General features: G+C 39.3%; 1 protein-coding gene across 3 annotated transcripts in view; it reads right to left on the bottom strand.

The window, feature by feature from the left end:
• PRKG1 (protein kinase cGMP-dependent 1) overlaps positions 1–23,896 on the bottom strand; it is a 1,414,086-nt gene that overhangs the window by 17,573 nt on the left and 1,372,617 nt on the right. For all 3 annotated transcript variants that reach the window (XM_077454156.1, XM_077454155.1, XM_077454157.1), the window contains 5 exons: positions 17,898–18,037; positions 17,016–17,105; positions 11,020–11,161; positions 8,919–9,082; positions 7,705–7,827 (listed from right to left, as the gene is read on the bottom strand). In XM_077454156.1, coding sequence (XP_077310282.1) covers positions 7,705–7,827; positions 8,919–9,082; positions 11,020–11,161; positions 17,016–17,105; positions 17,898–18,037 — 659 coding nt within the window. The remainder of the gene's footprint in view (positions 1–7,704; positions 7,828–8,918; positions 9,083–11,019; positions 11,162–17,015; positions 17,106–17,897; positions 18,038–23,896) is intronic.

Here is a 23,896-nt window from a genome sequence, read left to right as displayed (position 1 = left end):
AGAGTGAACAATTTTTTTTTTCTCTGCAAAGAAAAAAGCAGCCTCCGTGGGTGAATTGGATTTTCTGATAAATATTTTCTTGGATATTCTCTGACATGGCATGCATTTTGGGGATGGACAAAGGCTAGGTACCAATATGTAAACACTTTTTTTGTTTTTTAAATGACATCTTGGAAAAAGGACTAGTAATCAGTGAGAAAAGTGAAATTATATAGGCTACCTTGAAGCAGTCAGTAAGGAAGTTGTTGACCAAATGTTCAAAGTGACTAGAGCACTGCTTATTGAACCCATGGCATGCCTTGGGTCTCTAGAGAATCGAGGTGGTGAAGAGAAATGAAGACTGGAGGCACCATCTGCCATAGATGATGCAGTGGCTGCAAGAGATAGAGCTGGAGAAGAAATATCAGGGGTCATATCACCTTGCACTGTTGAAGTGGGCAGAAAGGTCCTGCAGAAACAGTCAGTCTTCTGAGCCATCAGTTGCATTGGATGATTAGCCAGAAACATTGTTCCCAAGGAGCTCATGGCCTACACAATCTATCAAAAAACTTGAATGAAGGGATCCTAGGCATGAGCTTGTGATTTTAGATTCTTCAGGACAAGGATTTTAAGTTCTTCCAGGGACCTCCTCACAGAGGTTTATAATTATTACCACAGTAGTGTAAGGGTATAGCGTGAGCCTATTTGTATGTGTATTGTCAGTGTTTGTAATAGCTTTCGTATCTGCGCCAGTGTTTGTGTCAGTATCTGTGTCCTTTGGGTATGGTAAGAAAAGGTTTTATATTTTTTATTGTGGAAGTATGTGATGTGTAGATTGCATGTCTTTTCAGTTTGTGTGAGTGCCAGTGTTTTAGGTAAGGTGAAAAAAAAATAAGAAAAAAAGGTTTTCTACTTCTTTCTGTTGTAGTGGTGGTATATAGTGCAGTTTATACTGCAAAGTTTCACAAAAAAACAGAAAATATATACATGTATATATACTTGCACATATATCTGACCTCAGCGCTCAAATAAAACAGTAAAACAAAATTCTATTACTAGAACACAAATCTCTCTCTTTTTGTCATTAAGCAGCTATTATATATTAGAATAACAATGTAAGCAATGTGGTTGATCTAAAAAAGAAACAAGCACTAACAGCGCTTTACTGCATATTCAAATTAATACTAATTATCTATAATTCAAAAAAATGCAGTCCACTTGTGTTTGATGTAACACCCTTAGTCTTGGTGATTAACACCAATCAGTGTCCAAGAGAAGTGTTTTTAGAAGGAAAAAGAATCAATGCTTATAAAACAGTCCAACATGGGATACACCAGAATGTTTCCAATAGCCTATTTTTGAGGGACATGCAGGGTAATAGTGAAGAAGTCCTCCTGTATAGGTAGCAGTAATCAGAGTCCTACACCTTCACCGTTTGCACCGCAGTGTGGATCCCCTTAAAATGGCCGCTTACCAGAAGCTTGTATCTTAGAAGCCTGTCTGTTTAAATCGCTTTAGGTAGGCACCTCTTGATTCCTCCAGCTCCCTCCGCTATGTTCTGGTGTCCTCGTTGGTATTTAAGCGTAAAAGAAATGCAAGGGGTCCAACATAGTGTTATACCCTTTATTGTAAACACCCTCTCCCCCCTTACATATTGCGCTTACTTAAAACAGTGTAATAAAAGCATCTACACAGGTTGTCAGTATTGCAGAAACGAACGTCTCACCACCAGACCGATATCCTCTTACGTTACTGCCTGTTAGTAGAGTCCCGGGCATTCGTTTGGTCCTGTTCAACCCCTTGCATTTCTTTTACGCTTAAATACCAACGAGGACACCAGAACATAGCGGAGGGAGCTGGAGGAATCAAGAGGTGCCTACCTAAAGCGATTTAAACAGACAGGCTTCTAAGATACAAGCTTCTGGTAAGCGGCCATTTTAAGGGGATCCACACTGCGGTGCAAACGGTGAAGGTGTAGGACTCTGATTACTGCTACCTATACAGGAGGACTTCTTCACTATTACCCTGCATGTCCCTCAAAAATAGGCTATTGGAAACATTCTGGTGTATCCCATGTTGGACTGTTTTATAAGCATTGATTCTTTTTCCTTCTAAAAACACTTCTCTTGGACACTGATTGGTGTTAATCACCAAGACTAAGGGTGTTACATCAAACACATGTGGACTGCATTTTTTTGAATTATAGATAATTAGTATTAATTTGAATATGCAGTAAAGCGCTGTTAGTGCTTGTTTCTTTTTTCGATCAATCACATTGCTTACATTGTTATACTGCAAAGTATTTGTAATGTATGTATGATTCCTAAAACTTAGAATTGGATTAATTGCGCTCTATGAGAGCAGAATGTCCACTGTTCTGTACACTAATATGGGTTAAAAAACAAAAAAACAAATGTACACATATGTGATATTAACATGCATGTCAAATGAAGGCCCAATTAGCCTTGATAAACACAAGGTATAATTAACCTGAATACGCTTAGTAGTAAAAATATGTAGTTTTGTCAACAAATGCCAAAATTTGTGGGTTTGGGCTTTAAAGTTTGTGTTACCTTCATTAATAAAGGATTAAAGAGTTTGTAAATCCTCCACCACAACTTTGTCCCATGTAAATCAGCATAAAAAAACCCTAATGAACACTGCTTGTAGATATCTCCTTACTTGCTTAGTATTGTTGTAATCCTTTTTGTACTTTAGAATGAAGTCACTGAGCATGCCCAGATCTCCCCTGATTTACGGCACACTCTCTATGTCTTATCTATCTGCTATCAGGACTTCCTACGGCACATCACTGAACTCCCAGGAGACTTCAGAATCATTCAGAGCTTCCTTCTAGACACTGTGTGACCATGTGACATCACATGCCGTGTAAACTTGGCCATTACTGCAATCTTATCAGCTGAAGCTGATAAGACTGACAAAGGGAAACATTAGACATCGGCACAAGTAAATACTATTAAATAAAACAAGTCAGCTATGAACAGGGAAGCAGGGTTGCCATAGAAACGTTGGATTGAGAAGGAGGCTTGGTTAACAGGAAATACACTCCACTGTGGGCGCAGAAAACAATACTTAAGATAGCGCTGCCTAACTCCTGGAAACAAGTTTTTTAAAGTTTCTTTAAACGGTAAGTAATATGCGATTTGGGCTGGATTACAGTGGCTATAGTCTGATAATTACTTATTATAATGGAATAAATGAAGAGAAGCATCAGAGTGGGAGAGTTTACTTCCTCTTTAACATCTGTCTATTTTAATTCTAAGGTTTATAAATCACTAGTTTAAAGAATTTCTAATGCTCCTTCATCACTTATGCACATACAGATACAGGCTAAAGCCACATACCAGTTAAAGCAGTATTTAACCCAAAAGCAAATCTAAATTATACTGCAGCCTACCATTCCTTAGATGTGATGGCTCTATCAGTTTTCAGTTTTCTTTCTTCTATTTGTATCTGGTGACCCAGCCTGCAAATCTGTTGCATTTCACAAGCTCAAGCTCTCCAGCAGAATGTGTCACAGAAAGTTTACATAGATGAGACAAACCACCTAACACTGGCAGAGGTTGATTTAAAATGATCAGCTTGCATTTATTCATACAGAACCTTTACTCCAGAAGTAAAACAACTGCTGTAAACTGGTTATAATATGTGAGCTGCAGTTTGGCTTCATTTTGTTAGTGTAATTAAATCTGCTAATACATTTAATACCACCTCCACACCCTGACTGACAATGCTGTTTTCTGCTGTGCCTCATGTTCTCATTCCTCCAGAATTATGTCTCACTAAGACAGGAGGTGTGTTATTGGCCAGATCACCAGGTGAAAACAGAGGGAAAAAGCCAAAGAAAGGAAAACTGATGCAGCCACCACACATCTAATGATTGGTAGCATACAAAGAATAACTTGTATGTAATAAAAGTAGCATCAGTGCTTAGAGTCACATTAGGAGAAAAAATCCATATGATAAGCAATTCATTTGCAGGATAATTTGTAGGACATCAAAAAACCAGCAGCTCCCGGTTAGACCCAGAAAGGATCCCTTGAATGCATGCAAGAAAAGAAATAGCAGGGTGCCAGGTTAAGAATGGATAAAAACCATCATTTTATTGTGTAGTTCATTCACATGCAAGTTACCTTAGTACAGCTCCTGTGGCCATTGCAGATTTATATATGTATGTTTGGATGGATGTGTATGAATGCATATGAACATGCATAACTCTTTGTATATACAGTGCCTTGAAAAAGTATTCATACCCCTTGACATTTTCCACAATTTGTCATGTTACAACCAAAAACGTAAAACATGGGCAGATCTCACCAGTGGCCCCTCATTGGGTTAAATGTAGTGGAAGTCATCCCTCCCTTTTAGGGTTAAACGGAGCTCGTCTCTGAACCTGCAGTATATGCACATGAGCATAAATGTTTAAAGTGTTGTTTTGTTTTAATGGACAGATCATCCACTGTCATATAAAATTAATATGGGTATTATTTTTAATAATTTGTATATTTTGTATTTCCTTATTTATAATGTTAATTTTTATATAACACTCACTACTCCCGTAATGGACTGTGGTGGGGAAGCTGCGCTATGATTTGTGGAAGAGATCTCACATTGTATAACATGGCCGGATGTGTTGTATGTGGTTTATTTAATGTACTCCCCCACCAGGCTCTTATAATTTTTGTGATCATCGGCGCTTTGCGATCATGGGGACACAATGTCTGTGCAGGCGCTGTATCGGGACCCATGTGATCAGCATAGGGGAGAATACAAAAGGGATGGTTGGTTGTCCGTGTAGCCAATCCCAGGAAGAAGTCATAGTGATGAAACATGTCAGGGGAGTGGCTACATGGACTGTGACTAACATACTGACACTGAGAGCAGGGGCTTTGGAGCGCATGCGAGCCAGAGCGCACACGAGTCTGCTGTAACCGCAGTGCACAGCACTGCTGAGCCATTGTTTGCAGTTTGCGGTGATATTTCATTTTCATGCTGATATTTTTAGTTTAAAATGTGAGTTTAAATATTGAAGTGTGGGTGTGACTTTTTAAAATAAATTGATTAAAACGTTATTACGCTATGTGGAGCACCCTTTATCTTTCACATATGGAAATATCTTGTTTGGATGGATGATCGTTTTGTTGGCCCAGGTGTGGTTAAGGATACCTTTTAGCCAAACACAAGAGTGGAAGGCAACAAATGCTGGTGAGTGCGTTTTTCATAAGGAGAGGTGTCACAAGCACGCCGGTGTGGTGTAAGATTTAAGGATTTGAGAAGATTGAATCTTTTTCTGTTTCATTCAACATTTGTTTATGGACTTTTAATTTATATAGTGTGTGTCACTACATCACTGGGTGATATAATCACAGTACAACATCATTGATTTACAGTCATTGTTATTTCATTGCACTAGCGCCACTAAATTATCACCTATTTTTGTTAGTGTATGGTTATAGGTATTTTTTGTCAATTTACATTATTTCACTAAAGTGGCAGCTCATTCACATCTTTATTTATTTGTTAATTGGCAGTACAGGTTATTAAGGGTGGTTTATATCCAGTACCAGCAGATCAGTGACAACTGTAAACCTACCAAGACTTGGCCGTTCACCTAAACTGACAGGTCGGGCAAAGAGTATTAATCAGAGAAGCTTAGAGGCCCATGGTAACTCTGGAGGAGCTGCAAAGATCCACAGCTCAGGTGGGAAAATTTGCCCACAGGACAACTATTAGTCGTGCGCTCCACAAATCTGGCCTTTATGGAAGAGTGGCAAGAAGAAAGCCATTGTTTAAAGAAAGCCATAAGAAGTCCCATTTGCAGCTTGCGAGAAGCCTTGTGGGGGACACAGCAAACATGTGGAAGAAGGTGCTCTGATCAGATGAGACTAAAATTGAACATTATGGCCTAAAAGCAAAACACTATATGTGGCGGAAAACTAACACTGCACATCACCCTGAACATATCATCCCCACCATGACACATGGTGGTGGCAGCATCATGTTGTTGGGATGCTTTTGCAAAGACAAATGTGCAAAAATATCACTCTCGAGACAGTGCAAAGCTGATAGAGACATACCGAAAATGACTTGCAGCTGTAATTGTAGTGAAAAGTGGTTCTAAAAAGTATTGACTCAGGGGGGCTAAATACAAATTCACGCCACACTTTTCACATATTTGTTAAAAAAATGTTGAAAACCATTTATCATTTTCCTTTCACTTCACAATTATGTGTCACTTTGTGTTGGTCTATCACATAAATTCCCAATATAAATACATTTACATTTTCAGTTGTAACATGACAAAATGTGGAAAATTTTCCAGGGGTGTGAATACTTTTTCAAGGCACTGTATATGTTAAAAAAAAAACACTTGTTGTACCATGAGTTAACAATTGTTTTTACTATATTTTTTGTCTCGATGGATCAGATGATCTGGTTGTTTTTAGCTATATTATTATTTTCCTTCAATGTATTTTCTTTGTCCTAACTGTTTATTTTTTGCAAATATTTTTATACTTTTGCTGGGCTTTGTTGACCCTCGGTGGCTTCATTTGGGTTGTTTGCAATGAGTGCCATGTAACAGCCCCGTCCATCCCCACCTGATTGGTCCGCACAACCCGGCTTGACAGCTCCTGTTATCTCCTTTCCTTGCGGTGGGTCAGCTTGATAAAGGAGGCAGGGCCTCAGAAACACATTGTGGCCCGCCCCCTCTACCTGTCAAGGCTCCCTTGGTATGGTCAGAGCAAGGGCTTCAGATGCCGATATTTCATCCACCATCAGCTGGCTTTTGCCTGTGTGTTTCTGCAGCCAATCACCGGTCTTGCCAGATTGCTGCTTGCTTGTTGCTGCATATTAATGTGGGTGCACTACACAAAAAAATTAGCTTTTTGTTCATTCTAAACCTGCTTGCCTTGCTGTCTCTTTTCTTTCATCTCATGATTAGTAACCCGCAATATATTTTTGAGTTTTGGGTTTAATATCACTTTAACTCTATTGTGAGTGAAAACTAGATTACCTAGAGAAAGCCAATACAAAACTGTGAAAACCTACATATTTTACTATGATAAATGTTATTCATTTAGACACACTGTTTATCTGCTAACATTACACCAACATAGCCATAAGAGGGCAGTGCACTTCTGCAGATAAATCACACAAAATATTTCTATAGCTGAATGTAAAAGTTAAAGAAAAGTGAGTAATCTAAATGTGATGGTGCAGTAGACGTTGTGTCTGCCACCATTAAAAAAATATTTGGGATTTATGGTCCCTGTCTAAAGCAGAAGTGCCACAAACAACTCTGTTTTCCTACCGTTCCAAACTTGTTGACTTCAAATCAAATGTATAAAAATGAATGCTAATGTATTACATGATGCTTAGTCAAGTTCTCTAAGTAAGCAGAACCTGCCCAAGTTGAAGTTGTGGTGCTTGGTTATTATTGTTTTATGTGTGCAATCATAAGTGTAGGTAATCCAATATACACACATCTATTTACAGTATATCTACTTCTTTATAGGAATTGTTGATTGTACACAAATTGATCGTATTTGAAAATGGTTGGTATGACCAGTGAATGAAACTAAAGGTAAGACAAGAGTTTGTCTTGTTTAGGAGGTGTTTACTACATTTATGCAGAATAGACTAGCAAGGCATTAAGATGGTACAATGCAGTCTTTAATATGGGAGATGTGCAGAAATGCTTACCTGCATAGTTTTTTTATTAAATTAGCAGCATTTTTGGTAATCTTCTTTGGAAATTCAATCATGTCGATTCCTCTTAGTATTATGTTATATGTTTTCATAGGGTCTGGACCTGAGAACGGAGGGCTGAAGACAAATGTATATTGCTAGAATTAATATTAACATAATTTGTATTTTGTCACAGCATTTTGTGAAGTTACAGTAGGTATTTTGTAAATAAGTAACTTTTGAAATATACCGAACAAAATAGTGTCTCACACCCCTAAGAATGCAGACTTAGAGTCACCACTGTACCAAGGAAATTAAATAAAAAGCTGCATTCCTTTATCATAAATAATGCCTCTTTCACAATTTTTCACACATTTTCCATACTATAAAACACTTAAAATGTACCCCTTACAATACAAGACATCATTATCTCAGAGTCCATAATTCTCCTAAATGGAGAGTTCCCAGGTATGTCATTGATGCATATAACCCGGAATGAAAATTCCCTGCAGAAAGATCCAGCTCTAAATATAATTAGAAAGTTAATGTACAATATTACAAAAATATGCATAATAAATTATGTACATTAGGTACCTATACTTTGCAAACTAAAATGTAAAGAGATATCAAGCTTCAAGTAAATAAAAAGTGAAAATGTTTCACTTTATACATATTTTATACCAATAAACACCTACAATAAGTAAGAAAGAGGGTGTGGATCTCAGGCTAAAAGCACAATAAAGCGTAAGGTGCAAAGAGATTGATGGAGTCTCATAGTAAGGCTCAAGGCCTATCATGGAAATCCACTTCTTCTTGAGTAGACTATAGTTATAAATTGTCTGCAAACCCTAAAAAAACACTTGTACAAGGATGTGCTTGGAAATTTGTATGGCCCTTGGCATGGATGTACAGTTTGGTATTCTAGTGTGAATGACTTCTTATTGGAAGCAGAATATTTAATAAAAGGGAAAATAAAAAAGAAACCTGTTTGAGTGTATTGGTGGTATGTTACCTAGCCACATACATTTGGATAAATTAGTTCAATCCCTGCACCAGAGTATATTTTATAAACTTTTAGGCTTAGAAAACTGTTAGTGCCCCAGTTAAATAAGCAGTGGTTTCCATTTATGACTGCCAAGTTTTGCTGCTGCCAATGCTATAATCAAAGTGACAAAAGCATAAATCTTCCACACTCGGCTCTTCTATTTATATGGTAGCGATGCTCATACCTGCCAGTCAGGAGTTCATACATTAAGATTCCCAGTGACCAGTAGTCTGCTGAAATGTCGTGACCTTTGTTTAAGATGATCTCTGGAGCTACATATTCTGGGGTGCCACAAAAAGTCCATGTTTTCTTTCCAAAGCCTATTTTTTTTGCAAAGCCAAAGTCAACCTGTGTAAGAAAAAAAGTATCATCAAAGCCCAGAAATTGGCACTATGCTCCAAGAAAAAATACATCTCTAATTAATATTTATATAGGCTTTTGCTTTGAAGTGGGCATAACAATGTCCCTGTGCAGTATCATCACATAAGCAAAGGAAAAAATATATGATATTTGGGGCATTTTTTATTTTTAGTTCAATACATCTATTTCTCTCAGATTTTATCACTAGTGTTATGTACTTTAATTGACTTCCTTAAAAGGTGATAATTTTTTACACAAATACTTATGAAAGCTAATTTTCTAACAATGAGGTTAGTATTACTGTTAGAAGCCACCTGGATGTAAAAGAAAAGAAAAGTTTAATGTTTGGTTGTAGGTAGCATCTACATTTTGCTATAGAAGGTGGAATGCTTTGATATGGTCAAATGGTAGGCTAGGATGCTGGTTCATGGGTGACACAGTCACCTAAATCCCAGAGCCTATAGATTAGATTTATGTCTTGTCCACTACAAAGCACAGTATATTGCTCCACCGCAGGCACACATAGCCCTTCGCTCCTCTGGCTCAAGGTGCAGGCATCTGGTGGTTGCTGGGTACTCCATGGATTTCACATTAAGCAAAAACCAATGGGGAAAATGTTCTCCATTTAAAAGCCTTGTGTATAGGTTTATTGAAATTTCCAATGCACAGACTGTTCCACCTGATTCTGCAGCCTCTAACGCTTTTCATTCCATTTCATGCCTATTCGTAGATTTATGTTTTTGTATCGCTTAAACCCATGCTTTTGTATTGCTTAAACCCATTAAAAGCATGCTGAAGCCTTTCGTCTTGTTATAATTTTCCTATAAGAAAGGTCTGGAGGAGGAGGGACAGAGGTTTGATTTCTTCCTACCTGTGCAACTGATATTCTCCGGCACTATGCCTTTTAAGCCTAGGTACAGTTACATGACTGAAGTATAATTACTGCTCTTAAAGGTAGAGATTTAGACAACATATTGTTGCTGTAGAATAATGCTTTAAGGTATAATACTGTGATTAGCATAGTTAAGCTGGTTAATAATGAAGGAAAGAATAGCCCGGAGTAAAGACAGAAGGAAATGGACGTAGGGCTAGCATGACTGGGTGAACAGGGGTACAGCTAGAAAATGTAAGGTAGGAGCTGATTGACGGAAGATGGAGGAGTCGGCAGAGGAAAAAAGGAAAGGAGGTCCCTCTCCAGTGTTAGTGTGAGCAGAGGAGACAGCTTCCCACCCTCCCTCCCTTAGAATAGGTTTGATGGTATTTCGTAACATGTATTCCTATACAGAGGTTTGTGCTCGGATGTCGTGGCAGTTGGTGGGTGTTGGCCGTTGCAGGTGAAGGAAGATACCCCCCTCCAGATAAGGTGAATGCGGGACCCATCGTTGATATGGGCTCGTTGGTTCCATCTAACGGTGGTTTAGATGGAATTTGGTGAAAAGGTGCACTGCGGTCAGTGGTTTGGTTGTCTCCGAGCTAGCATGTCAGCTGGAGGCCTATTTTTCAGTTAAAAGTACTGCAGCGCATGGTGAGGATCATTATGTTAATGATAGGGGGGGAAGTGTCCTGCATAGACCAACGTGATCAGTTAACATTTAACAGATGTTTATTTATAATATGTGCATTTAATGGATTTTGCTAATAAAGGAGCTGCTACAGCCAATTATTACTCCAAAAAAGGTGTGGTCACCTTTAATGGGGAAGAAGGGATGGAGTTGGGTGGCCGGGGTAGCAGAGGTATGGAATATCTGTTATACTAGAGTCATGAGTTTAAGTGTTCGGCATCTTCAGTGCAAAACTATAATCAGTTTGTGTACATTTTTTTTTGTACATATGTAACACTTTGCACATAAATATACTCATTCACTTACATCCTTTAAGAGTAAGTGCTACAATAAAGATTGTTTAGGTTACATCTTTTTACTCACCAACTTTGCATAACCTCGATGGTCCAAAATAAGGTTCTCCGGCTTGAGGTCCCTATAAATTATTCCTTTGGAATGCAGATAAGCAAAGGCCTCAACTACACAAGCTGTATAAAACCTTGTTGTAGAATCTTCAAATGAGCCTCTGAAACAAATACCACAAATAATATCACTGTCCATCCATAGCACCTTTCATGTATAATAGAAATCACAATCACATTGTATAAAAAGACATTTGCATTCAACATGGGCTGCTGTTGAATGACCTTAGTGCAGCGTATTCGTCTGCCTAAGGTATAAACACAGTTAAGTACAATGATAAAATGTACAATGATAAAATGCATGTGCCATGAGCAACGCAAGTGTGCAATGGAAAAGATACATTAAAGAGTATGCAGTTTAAACTGCAAGCATGCCATGGTATATTTGTAATTTTCTAGTGACAAGCTTTAAAGAATTCTAATTTGCAGGGGTTTTACCTAATTTTCTTCCTATTTTCAAATTGTGCTAAAAATCACATTTAATTTTTACGCCTTTAACCATTTATGCAACAAAACAAAGAAGACATGAGGGCCAAGAACATAACTGAGAGCCAATGTAATAGATGTAAACACACAGATTCTTTTGTTTCTGTTAAGGTGGGGGTCATGGGAAAATAAAATGCCTTAATTTAAAGTATTCTCCCCCTTCTGTCCCTTCCTTCCCTATTTGGCATTGTATTATGTGTTATTATTATATTTCTATATTGATTGGCTGTTGCCATTCCTCTGAATCTCTTGGTCTTATAACTTGGAAAATCCAATACAGTATCATAAAAAAGTATTCTCTTTAATATGGCCAAGTGATATTAAATAATAAGATTAATTTTAAAAAAATAGCCCATGCTTGTTTTGTCTTCAAGCAAGTCCTAACTTAAATATGGTAATATCTTGTTTTTTTTTTTTGGGGGGGGGGGGGGGGGGGGCATGCAATATGGGCACACCGATGACATTCTTGGTCTGAGCATACATATATCCTCACACAGCAATACTCTACAAAATCTAGCCTTAACATGTGAATATACTAAATGAAGACAGATACTTGGAGTCAGTCAAGTGTTCTTTTTGTGGTTTGCCATTTCACTAACTTTCTGGCGCGTTTGTGAATTTAGCTCTTATAACACATTGGATGTACATTGATTTTTGTAGATTACAGTATGGACATGATATCACCATGCAGCATTTGTTAGGATATCACTTGCAGAAAAGTACACATAGATTTAATAAGTTATTTAAAAGTCACTAGTTATATATTACTTGAATATGTACAGTGCTGCAAATAATGTGATGCATTGCTTCCACAGTCCTTGAAACTTATAGATGAATAGGCAAGGTGAGACACAAGGGTAAATTAAAAAGAAAATACATAGAAAAATGGAAATACATTGACGGAGTGCTTGTGTATTAACCAGTATGTACACACTGCAGTGGGCAATGTAATTTATGCTCTTTAGTAATCATTACTCTTTGGACCAGTTTCAGCCATGGTCAACTTTGTAGGAAGATATCACTACCTACTTATGGATATAAAGTATCAGCCTGCATACATGCTGGTAATAAGACACAATAGGAAACAGACATAGCAGAATAAAGTTCATACTTATACACAATTTGAGTTACTCCTGGTGTTGCTTTGCTGTTGAATAGTTGACATACGATAGTAATTGATGGGAAAAAGAGCAGAATGCAGAGAACTGTAATTTCTTCAAACAAATGATGCAGAATGACTGTAACACATTGCCATAGCACATCACACTTCTCCACATCACACATTATCCTCCACCAGATCTGACCACAGAGGAGTGCATCTGTTACGTGTGATTGTTTTTACAAGAGCAGAAGGGGGAATAAAAGGACTACTGAAATCTAGCATCAAAGTACCAAAGCATCAGAAGATAGTGGAAATTAAATAGGATGTTCCCTGTTAATTACTTTGCATTTCCTAGTGTGTTCTGTTTACCAGTGATAATAGAGAGGAACGACAAGAATAATTTACCTAATTAGATTAAGCATGTTCAGTAATTTAATATATATAATATATTCTCGGAAGTGGACCAGGAAGTGAAAGATATGGGGAGCTTAGGCATATTAGCTACAACTGTTTTACTTGATCATATGAGTGGTCAAAATAACGAAGTGAGAGGCAATTTAATTTTTACATGTTCTCACGTTAAATTGGAAACTCTTTCTTAAACAGTATGCATATAACAAAAAAACAAGCCCTTAAAAGGTAGGTTTGCATACAAAAAAAAATCATAAATGAAACTAGATGCATCACATACTTTTTCTGTTACTAATTCAGCCTTACATGGGGTATTTTTTTTAACCATCTCATCTTTAGTTCTTTCTCACACACAGTGCCTTGAAAAAGTATTCACACCCCTTGCAATTTTCCACATTTGGTCATGTGACAGCCAAAAACGCAAATGTACTTTATGTGATAGACCAACACAAAGTGGCACATAATTGTGAAGTGGAAGGAAAATGTTAAATGGTTTTCATTTTTTATTATTTTTTATTTTTTTTAACAAATATGTGAAAAGTGTGGCATGCATTTGTATTCAGCCCCCCCCCCCCCGAGTCAATACTTTGTAGAACCATCTTTCACTGCAATTACAGTTGCAAGTCTGAGTATGTCTCCTGCCCATTTTTCTTTGTAAATTAGCTCAAGCTCTGTCAGACTGGATGAAGAGCATCTGTAAACAGCAATTTTCAAGTCTTGACACAAATTATGAATTGGATTTAGGTCTGGACTTTGACTAGACATTCTAACACATGAATATTCTTAGATCTAAACCATTCCTTTGTAGCTCTGGCTGTATGTTTAGAGTTGTCCTGCTGGAAGATGAACCTCCACCCCAGTCTCAAGTCTTTTGCAGACCCTAACAGGTTTTCTTCTAAGATTGCCCTGTATTTGGCTCCATCCATCTTCCTATCAACTCTGACCAGCTTCCCTGTTAAAGAAAAGCATCCCCACAACATGATGCTGCCACCACCATGTTTCACGGTGGGGATGGTGTGTTCAAGGTGATGTGCAATGTTAGTTTTCCACCACACATAGAGTTTTGCTTTTAGGCTAAAAAGTTCAATTTTGGTCTCATCTGACCAGAGCGCCTTCTTCCACACGTTTGCTGTGTCCCCCACATGGCTTCTCGCAAACTGCAAAATGGACTTCTTATGGCTTTCTTTTTTGCCACTATAGTTGTCCTGTGGACAGATTCTCCTAACGGAGCTGTGGATCTCTGCAGCTCCTCCAGAGTTATCATGGGCCTCTTGGCTACTTTTCTGATTAATGCTCTCCTTGCCCGGCCTGTTAGTTTAGGTGGATGACCATGTCATGGTAAGTTTGCAGTTGTGCCATACTCTTTCTATTTTTGGATGACTAAGGTTCTCTAACAATCCTCTGAGGGCTTTACAGAACAGCTGTATTTATACTGAGATTAAATTACACACAGGTGGACACTATTTTTACTAATTAGGTGACTTTTGAAGGCATTTGGTTCCACTAGACTTTAGTTAAGGGTATCAGAGTAAAGGGGGCTGAATACAAATACATGCCACACTTTTCACATATTTACTTGTAAAAAAAAATGAAAACCATTTATAATTTTCCTTCCACTTCACAATTATGTGCCACTTTGTGTTGGTCCATCACATAAAATCTCAATAAAATACATATACGGTTTTGATTGTAACATGACAAAATGTGGAACATTTCAAAGGGTATGAATACTTTTTCAAGGCCCAAGGTCTCAAAGTTGGGATTTTTTTTTAAAGTTTATATCAAGACACAAAAAACAAAACAAAAACATATGCAGTACATATTTGCAATACATGCACATTTCCATGCGTTTTATCCCTTCAGAGACTCGGCATGTACAGAAAATACCTGTTGATTGCCAGAAATGCACTCTGCTTTTGCACTTTGTTGTGAGCTGACAACACAGCAGTTTTGTGGTCTAAGTGGTATCAGCCCTACCAATTATCTTTTGCTAAGCCATTTAACCACCCTCAGATCTCTAAAATATGAATGATAATCATCCTGTAGTCCATGATAAGAACTAGGGATGCTAAACAAACTTTTTAAAGTGTATCTGTGGTCATGATAAATGGTAAAATCATGTATTCCAATGATTCCAAGCCTACTACTTTAATTCTGAATGATCTTGGGGTTTGTAAACTTACTTTGTGAAGATCCCTACACATTTACTTGAATTCTGTGACACATATTCAATATGTCCTCTGAATAGCCACTGCTGTGCCACCTCATTGACAGAGCATGTTCTCTAACCTACAGGGATCATGAGAGGAGACGTATCTGGAGGCAGAGTTAGTACAGGGATTGCTGATGCAAGCAGCAAGGTGCCATGGGATATGTAATCCTTAAACTTGTAATGTAAACAGCAGAGGAGAAGTTGCAAAGCTTAAAAGGAATCCAGGTTTATGTGGAAAGAAATGGTCAGCAGACAGGAAGTACCCACAACAGGAAAGGGGATTTTCAAGTAAGCGTTAAGTAGATTGTCAAATATAACTATTGTTTGTATTGCTATTACAATGCTGATGTTATAAAATGAAAGTGTACGTCATGACAATAGAACTCCTTTAAGATAACACAAGAAGTGTGCAGAGGAAAAGTCTAAACTTCTGACAAAATCAAATAGCTTTTTCTCTTTTTTTTTGCATTTATTAAACAAATGCTTCTGATGGTGTATATATTTATATATAGGAAGCCAGGATAAAGAAATAAAAATTTCTAGGGTTTATATACACTTTAAGGTGCTGCCTGAATATACTTTCTTGGTAAATGCAAGGTGTTTGCAGACATAGTATGGCTTGGGAAAGCAGCATATATCTACATACTCAGAGTGGACAGATTTGCATGGCCTGTCCTGCATGTGCACTATAGCCTGTTTTTTATACATGTTTGCCATAGCGGTCAAAATGGGCTGCATTCCCATGCAAACACACACATCGCACAATGCAAGGCTTTATGACACATCTGTCATACGCAACCTTTTGCGCATGTGCAAACGCCATAACTCTTCTCTTGCTAAAACAGTGTATGCAGTAATGACTACCCAGGAAAAAGCACATACAATTTTGTATTTACTTTACAGAAGTGAGTCTCATTGTTTTACCATTTAGAAAATAGATTTATTTACTTTATTAAAGCAGAGTTCCACCCATTTTTTAAGCTTCTCATCATTAGTTTCTCAATTGGCCATAATGACTGTATTGGGAATTTTTATTTTTTCGCTTTGTTTACCCTGTTTTCAAGGTTTTCTTTCTCTCTTCCGGTTTCTCCCATCCACAGCGATGTACGTAATATCCTGCGGTGCACTGTCTCCTGGGAGATGTGTGTTATGATTCCCAGGAGTCACTGTGCATCGCGGCCTCTCAGCATCGTGCTGTGCCATGTGTTTAATGCGCATGTGTGAGATCGGGAGGTGCATGCTGGGTAGCTAGCAACACCGTATTCCGGAAGAGAGTCCTAGTGGGCTTCACATGTCCACAATGACGATGGAAACACTCAGGAAGACGAAATCTAAGATAAGTACATTCTAAAAAAAACATGAACAAGAAAGGGTATTGAATTGGAGACATGATTTCATGTATATTATGTAGACAAGCAGAGGGCATGTGGAAAAAATTAAAATGTGGTGGGAACTCCGCTTTAGGGCCTAACATTGTTGCAGAAATCTCGTAATCCATTATTTCACAAAAGACAAAGCAGCGGTAAAATACAAGCTGCACATGAAACTAAAATCACAAAAGTTTCTAAATCACAGATAAAGGTCATTTAAATGAATGGTTAGCTATGAGTCCACTGACAGAAAGCATTGAGCTGTCAGTAGTCAATGGATTGGTGCCTTAAAACTAATATTTTACAGTGTCTATTTCCTGATGCTACTGTATTTTTTAAATGACAAGGTCTGTGCCCACAACTCTGAGATTACATACCTGTCCCTGAGAATAGTCCAAAGCTCTCCACCTAGACAGGCTTCCATAAGCATATATAGATACTTGCTGTCTTTGAATGTTCTGTATAACCTATTAAGATGATCAATAGATTAGTTATGTATGTAGACAAAGACACAATACAACATATAATACATTGATAGCTTTGATATAATTCTGGGTAGCTTTTGGTGTGTAAAACTTGTTTTAGTGTGTAATATTGCCATGCTACTTTATGAAGGGTTAAGAAGCAAAAGTCTTCATTCATTTAGGATAGGAAGAGAGGAAATATCACAGCATGTCACAAAATAATATAATATGGACAGTATGTGTAAGCAAGCCATACTGTACATCAGGATATGCAAAAACTGAATATGATACAGATCAAACATGTTCGGACTGTGGAAAAATAATCAGATAAGCATTACATTTTAATAAAATCCCAATAAAATACATTTACATTTTTGGTTGTTACAAAATGTGGACAATTTCAAGGTGTAGAAATACTTTTTCAAGGCACTGTAAACCCTAGTCAGCATCTGTGGGGCATCTTCAAATGAAAGGTGGAGGAGCGCAACATCCACCAGCTCCGTGATGTTGTCATGGAGGAGTGGAAGAGGACTCCAGTGGCAACCTGTGAAGCTCTGGTGAACTCCATGCCGAACAGGGTTAAGGCAGTGTTGGAAAATAATGGTGGCCACACAAAATATTGTAATTTCTTCAGTATTGTCACATGAAAAGATATAATAAAATATTTACAAAAATGTGGGGGGTGTACTCACTTTGGTGAGCTACTGTATATAATGTGTTCTGTCCTAATATGCCTCAGTTTTTTTTGTACATGAACTGCAATTCGGATTTAATATTGATTTTTTTCATACTAACCTTACAATGAAGTCAGAGTGAGCGTTCTGCATGATCTGCTTCTCAGACCGAATGTGCTCCTGTTGCCTTGTATCCACTATGTGTCTCTTTTTAAGGATCTTCATTGCAAATGTTCTTGATTCCTCACTTTTTAGCTGTACCTGAGGGGTTGAAGAAGAATACCATAACAACTGTATAAATTGTATCAATTTTGTAGCGAGTTTTGATTCTATACCACAATAGTCTTATACAGGACTGTGATTCCACAAGATGCAGCAAGTCAGGGAATGACAGGGTAAGATTACTGCCATAGTGAACTTGAGGCTGGGTTTACACTATTGCAAATTGGATGTGGGGTTTCCCTGCATCCAATTCGCATGTCAGGAGATTGTGACTGGCTTTCTATGGAGCTGATTCACACATCTCCGGAGCTGCTCAGGTGCCAATTGTACCTGAAACGGTGAACGGGGATACACCGGACCCCAGATGTGAGCGGCTCTAGAGAGAACTCAGCCTTAAAGATATCAGCTTATGGAAAAGTCTATCGACCAGGTGATCACCAGTTAAGAACAGTACTACTAGGGTCACTTAGACATGTGTTGGAGTAAGATAATATAAAAACATTTACTGTATTTTTGAAGGATAGGGAAAAATTATCAGGGTAAAGAGTAGAAGACAGGTTCTTTGACATCTTAGCCTCTGGTATACCTTGCAGTGAAACTTTAGGGTCCCTTTACCCTACACATACTATCTCATTTTCATCTCACGCAGCAATTTCTATTTCTACTTTTAGAAGAACAAGTCACTTCTTGAGTCCTCGCCTTTTGATCCAAAATCTCCCCAAGGTAAACACAATAACGAATTTCATTTTTTGAATACCTTCAGTCCGCTTTAGTATACCATTTCACCATTATCTATGATTAACACTGTGTACTAGTAATCCATTTTCTGAAGGTCAGATTCTGCTATTGTTGTCCTGAGGTATGCATTTTTTAATTTATTTATTACAGGTACTTACGGTATAAAGCAACAACAATTTATGCAATTTTTGCAGCACTTTATACATATACATTCACATCAGTCCCTGCCCTGAAGAATACTACAAACATAATCAATCCCCTTTCAAGGACCTCTTAAACCAAATTCAAGAAAAACATGTAGCCTTAGACACATTATTATCAGCAGACACAGAGAAGGCCCTGAGATGGGCTAAAGCAAGATTCTTACTATTCAGTAACTCTTCTTCAGCCATGTTCGCCAGAAAACTAAGTTAGTCCACAAAACCTCCTCATGTCTATAAACTATGCAACTCCTCAGGTAACCTAATTTCCCATCCCAAAGCAGTTGTTTTTCAGACTTTTATAGAAAACTTCTATCCACCCCTCAAACATTACCCAAACAATCGTATTTACATTGGCTTGAATATATACTGTATACTGCTACCCACTCTCTCCAGCCAGAAAATTGAAGCCTTAAACTCTCCATGCACATATATCGAATTATAGGTTCCCTTAAAACCTTTATAGCACCAGGACCTGATGGTTATTACACAACATATTATATAAAAAAAAATTGCTTCTATTCTGACCCCCCATCTTTCTAAATTATGCAACCATATCTTACAGAGAAACCAATTTCCAAGTGAAATGCTTTTAGCAAATGTGTCCCTGTCAGGTCACATTGAGGCGAGGTGACAGGTGCACACCGAAGGATCAGGAGGTTGTGGAGCTACGGCTGACTGCTGCAGACGGGGGACAGATCCCACTGAGGTTAGAGCGTAAGATTCCCTGGGGTGTGGAGTCTAAGAGCCAGCAGGTGTTCACCAGAGCCTCGAGTGGCGAGGATGGACTTGGCTGCAACTGGCTCCAGGTCGCGACCCCCAGGGTCCCCCAGCTCACACCCACAGTAGGCAAGAGGAGGATAGGGATGGTGAGGGACAAAGCCAAGGTCAGGGCCACAAGCAGACAAGAATAGTCGGGAACACACCAAAAGGTCAGGATCACAGGCAAACAGGGATAGTCAAAACACGCCAAAGTCAGTAACGGAAAACAGTAGAAGAGCACACGGCAGGAAACAGGAAACTAACACACAAAGGAATACACAATGGTTGATCAGCACTGATGGCCTGCAGTGCACAGGTTAATATAGGGCTCCCTGATAGGGCCTGGGGTGGAGCCATGCTTAGAGGAGAGGTTATAAAAACCATCAGGTGGAAGTGGCTGGCTTCTTAGTCTGAAGACATGAGGGGAGGTAAGCAAACACAGGAAGATCACTGCATAACCATGAATGTCCCTTTTACCAAAACCCAATAAAGATCATATCATTCCACAAAATTATCGCCCAATCTCAGTCATTGGTAATGAGCTAAAAATGGCCGTATGCTGACGGACGGGTAATCCAAACTGCGGTTGTCTATATGCCTACTGCGGTGCTGTATCTCAACAGGCAAGACTCTGTATAATGCTCCACCATCTGAGAGCTTCACCAGCAGGCTTGGGTACCTCAGGTTGTAACCACTTGTTTGTAAGGTGGACCAAGTCATACATTTAGGACCTTGCGTGCTTCCCAGGGTCATATTCCCACACAAAAACATGCTGCGCTCAGGCGGCATAGTAGGATACTCATTTGTATCCTTTTGCAAGTAAAGTAGGTATTTCTCTTATTAAAATGGGTGCTTGCATATCTGCCCACTTCCCAGGTAGCATCTTCATGAACAATATAAGCAGTTCAGTCCTGCATTTTAAGCTTATTTTACAATGGCTGCCAGGGGGTGTAAAAAACAGGCAGTTGAGCCACAGTTTTAATGCCACCCGTCCACCTACCTAAAAACAACCAGACACCTGGAGGGGGCTGTACACATGTCATGGCAAATTTAACACAGCTTGATAAGTTAATAAGCAGTACCACCTGTCAAACTTGCCTATTTATTCAGGGGGGGGGGGGGGGGCGCTCCTCAACCAGGAACCCCATTACAGCATGTTAGCCCCTTTAGAAGTTGGCAATCCGCAAAAAAAAATGACATTCAGATGGAGGCAGAATCGCCTTCTAAACTCCTGCAGAGTTTTATATATAGCAGTTCAGAGTATATAACGCAGTCCGTATAGTATATATATACTGCCATTCAGAGTATATAGTGCAATCCATACAGCATATATACTGCAGTTCAGAGTATATAGTGCAGTCAGTGTAGTATATATAATACAGTGCATGGTATATAGTGCAGTGCAGAGTATATAATACACTAGGAATCAAATTCAATTTCATCGTGGGCCGCATAAGCATTATGATTGCCCTCAAAAGGGCCGGTTGTATCTGTAAGAACACCCTTGAAAAAGATCCTTGGAGTCGATGAGATATAATGGTGAACAGCGTGCTTTGGAATACTGCAAAGCACCTGACGTGGTCTGTGATGAACATGCTGCATTGATCTCTTTATTACAAGGGATCAATACAATCTGGTAAGAGGCTATTCAACTTGTGGTGGAGGGCACAAGGTGTTTATCTATTTATTGCAAGGTATATTCCAGCAAGGTGTCCAGCGCATCCCCTTCCCTTACATTAGATGTCAAGGGCCACCCCACCATCAGAAGTTGAGTCCATGACTCTCCCTTACATCACAATGCACCCCTTTCCTTATGCTGCTGCTGGGAAGAAGCTGGATGCATTGCTTGAAAGCAGAAAGTAGGGGTTGAGAGGAGGACCAGCTGCAGGAGAGGTGCGCGGGCCTTGTGTTTGACACCTGTGTAATACAATGTATTGAAGTAGTTAAAGGGAACCCTTTGACAGAATTAAGGAAAAAATGGCATGGGGTCCCCCCCAAAATCCATACCAGGCCTTTTGGGTCTGGCATAGATTTTAAGGGGTACTCCATGCCCAATTTTGTTTTTAAAATGGCCTGGGGTCCCCCCAAAAATCCATACCAGACCCTTATCCGAGGAAGCAGCCTGACAGGCCAGGAAAGGGGAGGGGGGATGAGCGAGCGACCCTTTCCTGAACCATATCAGGCCGCTTGACTTCAATATGGGGAGGGTGCTTTGAGGTGCCCCCCAAAGCACCTTGTCCCCATGCTGATGAGGACAAGAGCCTCTTCCCAATAACCCTCGCCATTGGTTGTCAGGGTCTGAGGGCGGGGGGCTTATTGGAATCTGGAAGCTCCTTTTAACAGGGGGGCCCCCAGATCCCACCCACCTCCTATGTGAATGGGTATCGGGTACATTGTACCTCTACCCATTCACCAAAAAAAGTGTTAAAAAGAATATACCACAACAGACCGTTTTTGACAATTCCTTTATTTTAAAAAAGAAAATAAAAAAAAGGTGTCCCGCAATGTCCATCCATCTTCAATCACGTGCCCAATGGACCCCGAAAAATTGAAAAAGATTAAAAAGCTCCGCCTCGATGGGAGGCCTCACATCGATTGCTGCCTCTTGGCTGGGACAGCTATTATATAGGCAGGGGCGGGGCCTCCTAATGATGTAACTAAGTGACCTGCTCCCTTCTGATATCATGTGATGGAATGTGACATCAGACGGGGCAGCGTCATCCAATTACATCAGCGGGTGGCCTATATAAGAGCTGTCAGAGGGAAAAGACAGCAGTTGGCGGGAGCCCTCCCATGGAGGCAGAGTTTTCCCTTTTTTTAAATAGGAATTGTCAAAAACTGCCCATTGTGATTTTTACTTTTTGACACTTTTTTGTACAATGTACCCAATACTTATTCACATGGGGGGGGGGGCAGGATATGAGCACCTTTGACTGACTTTTGATATGTTCATGTCCCATAGACTGTAACTGCTTGCGGACTGGCTCACGCCGATATACGTCGGCAGAAGGGCACGTACAGGCACATTAAAATACCTCTACATTGCCCTTTAAGAAGTGGTTTGCGGGTGCACACCCGCCGCGAGCTGCGTGATTGTGATCGCGATCGTCTCACAGATGCAAACCAATCAATAAACGCTTATTGCAATTTTTTTTTACCCAAAATATGTATAAGAATACATATTGACCTAAACTGAGGGAAAAATGTTTTTTTTATATATTTTTGAGGGATATTTATTATAGCAAAAAGTAAAAAAATTATGCGTTTTTTTTTTCTCTATTTTTTGTGCTATAAATAAAAAAATAAACACTGCAGAGGTGATCAAATACCACCAAAAGAAAGCTCTATTTGTGGGGAAAATAGGATGTCAATTTTGTTTGGGAGCCACGTCACATGACTGCGTAGTTGTCAGTTAAAGCGACGCAGTGCTGAATCGCAAAAAGTGCTCTGGTCTTTTGCCAGCCAAATGGTCCGGGGCTCAAGTGGTTAATAGGGTTTGCATGTTCGTTTTTGCCTGTTCACATGTTCTGGTGCAAACTGAACCAGGGGGTGTTTGGCCCATCCTTAGTTCTCAGCTGCTGCCAGCTACCTCTGATGTTCTTGCTGTTCGTGAGGTCTCAGGTGAGCAACTTGGAGGCCTGGATGCTGAAGCTACAGAGAGCTGTCTGTTAAAGATCTAGTCTGGTATCACTAGAGAAAGGTGTCGCTTGGAGGTTGGAAGGTGACAACCAACTGTCCCTGGACATTTTGTGTGTACAGACAGGTGAGAGATCTTAGAGTCTTTTGGGCTGCTGCCACCCCTCTTGTGCTAGAGAGTCAGCTGTGTGTTTGTTCAGAGGGGGTACCGGCTGGCGTCTTGAAGAGTTTAGTCTATTTAGTTTTGTGAGGGGACTCTGCTCTTAGTGCTCTAAAGAGCTCTAGTCCACAGTTTGCTACATGAAAGGACTTCTGCTTCAGCTCTGCATTTAACTGTTTCTACTCCAAGCCAATTAGACAGTTTGCTATATGCAAGGACTTCTGCTTCAGCTTTTCAGAAAAGGGTTTGTTGTCCCCAACCTGTACATAGTACTGTTTTTTTTTTTTTTGGGGTATCCCACTCCATTCCCTCAACCCTATGCAAGTTCTCCAAAAATAAAAACTAGTTATTGAGGAAAAGTGTGGCTGAAAATGTGTGCGCCTGGCTGTGGGGCAATCTACT

The sequence above is a fragment of the Lithobates pipiens genome, unplaced genomic scaffold (assembly GCF_037356315.1).
Source record: "Lithobates pipiens isolate NorthernLeopardFrog02 unplaced genomic scaffold, aLitPip1_a1.2 Scaffold_25, whole genome shotgun sequence".
In the NCBI taxonomy this organism is placed as follows: domain Eukaryota; kingdom Metazoa; phylum Chordata; class Amphibia; order Anura; family Ranidae; genus Lithobates; species Lithobates pipiens.
This window is presented reverse-complemented; position numbering and strand designations above follow the sequence as displayed.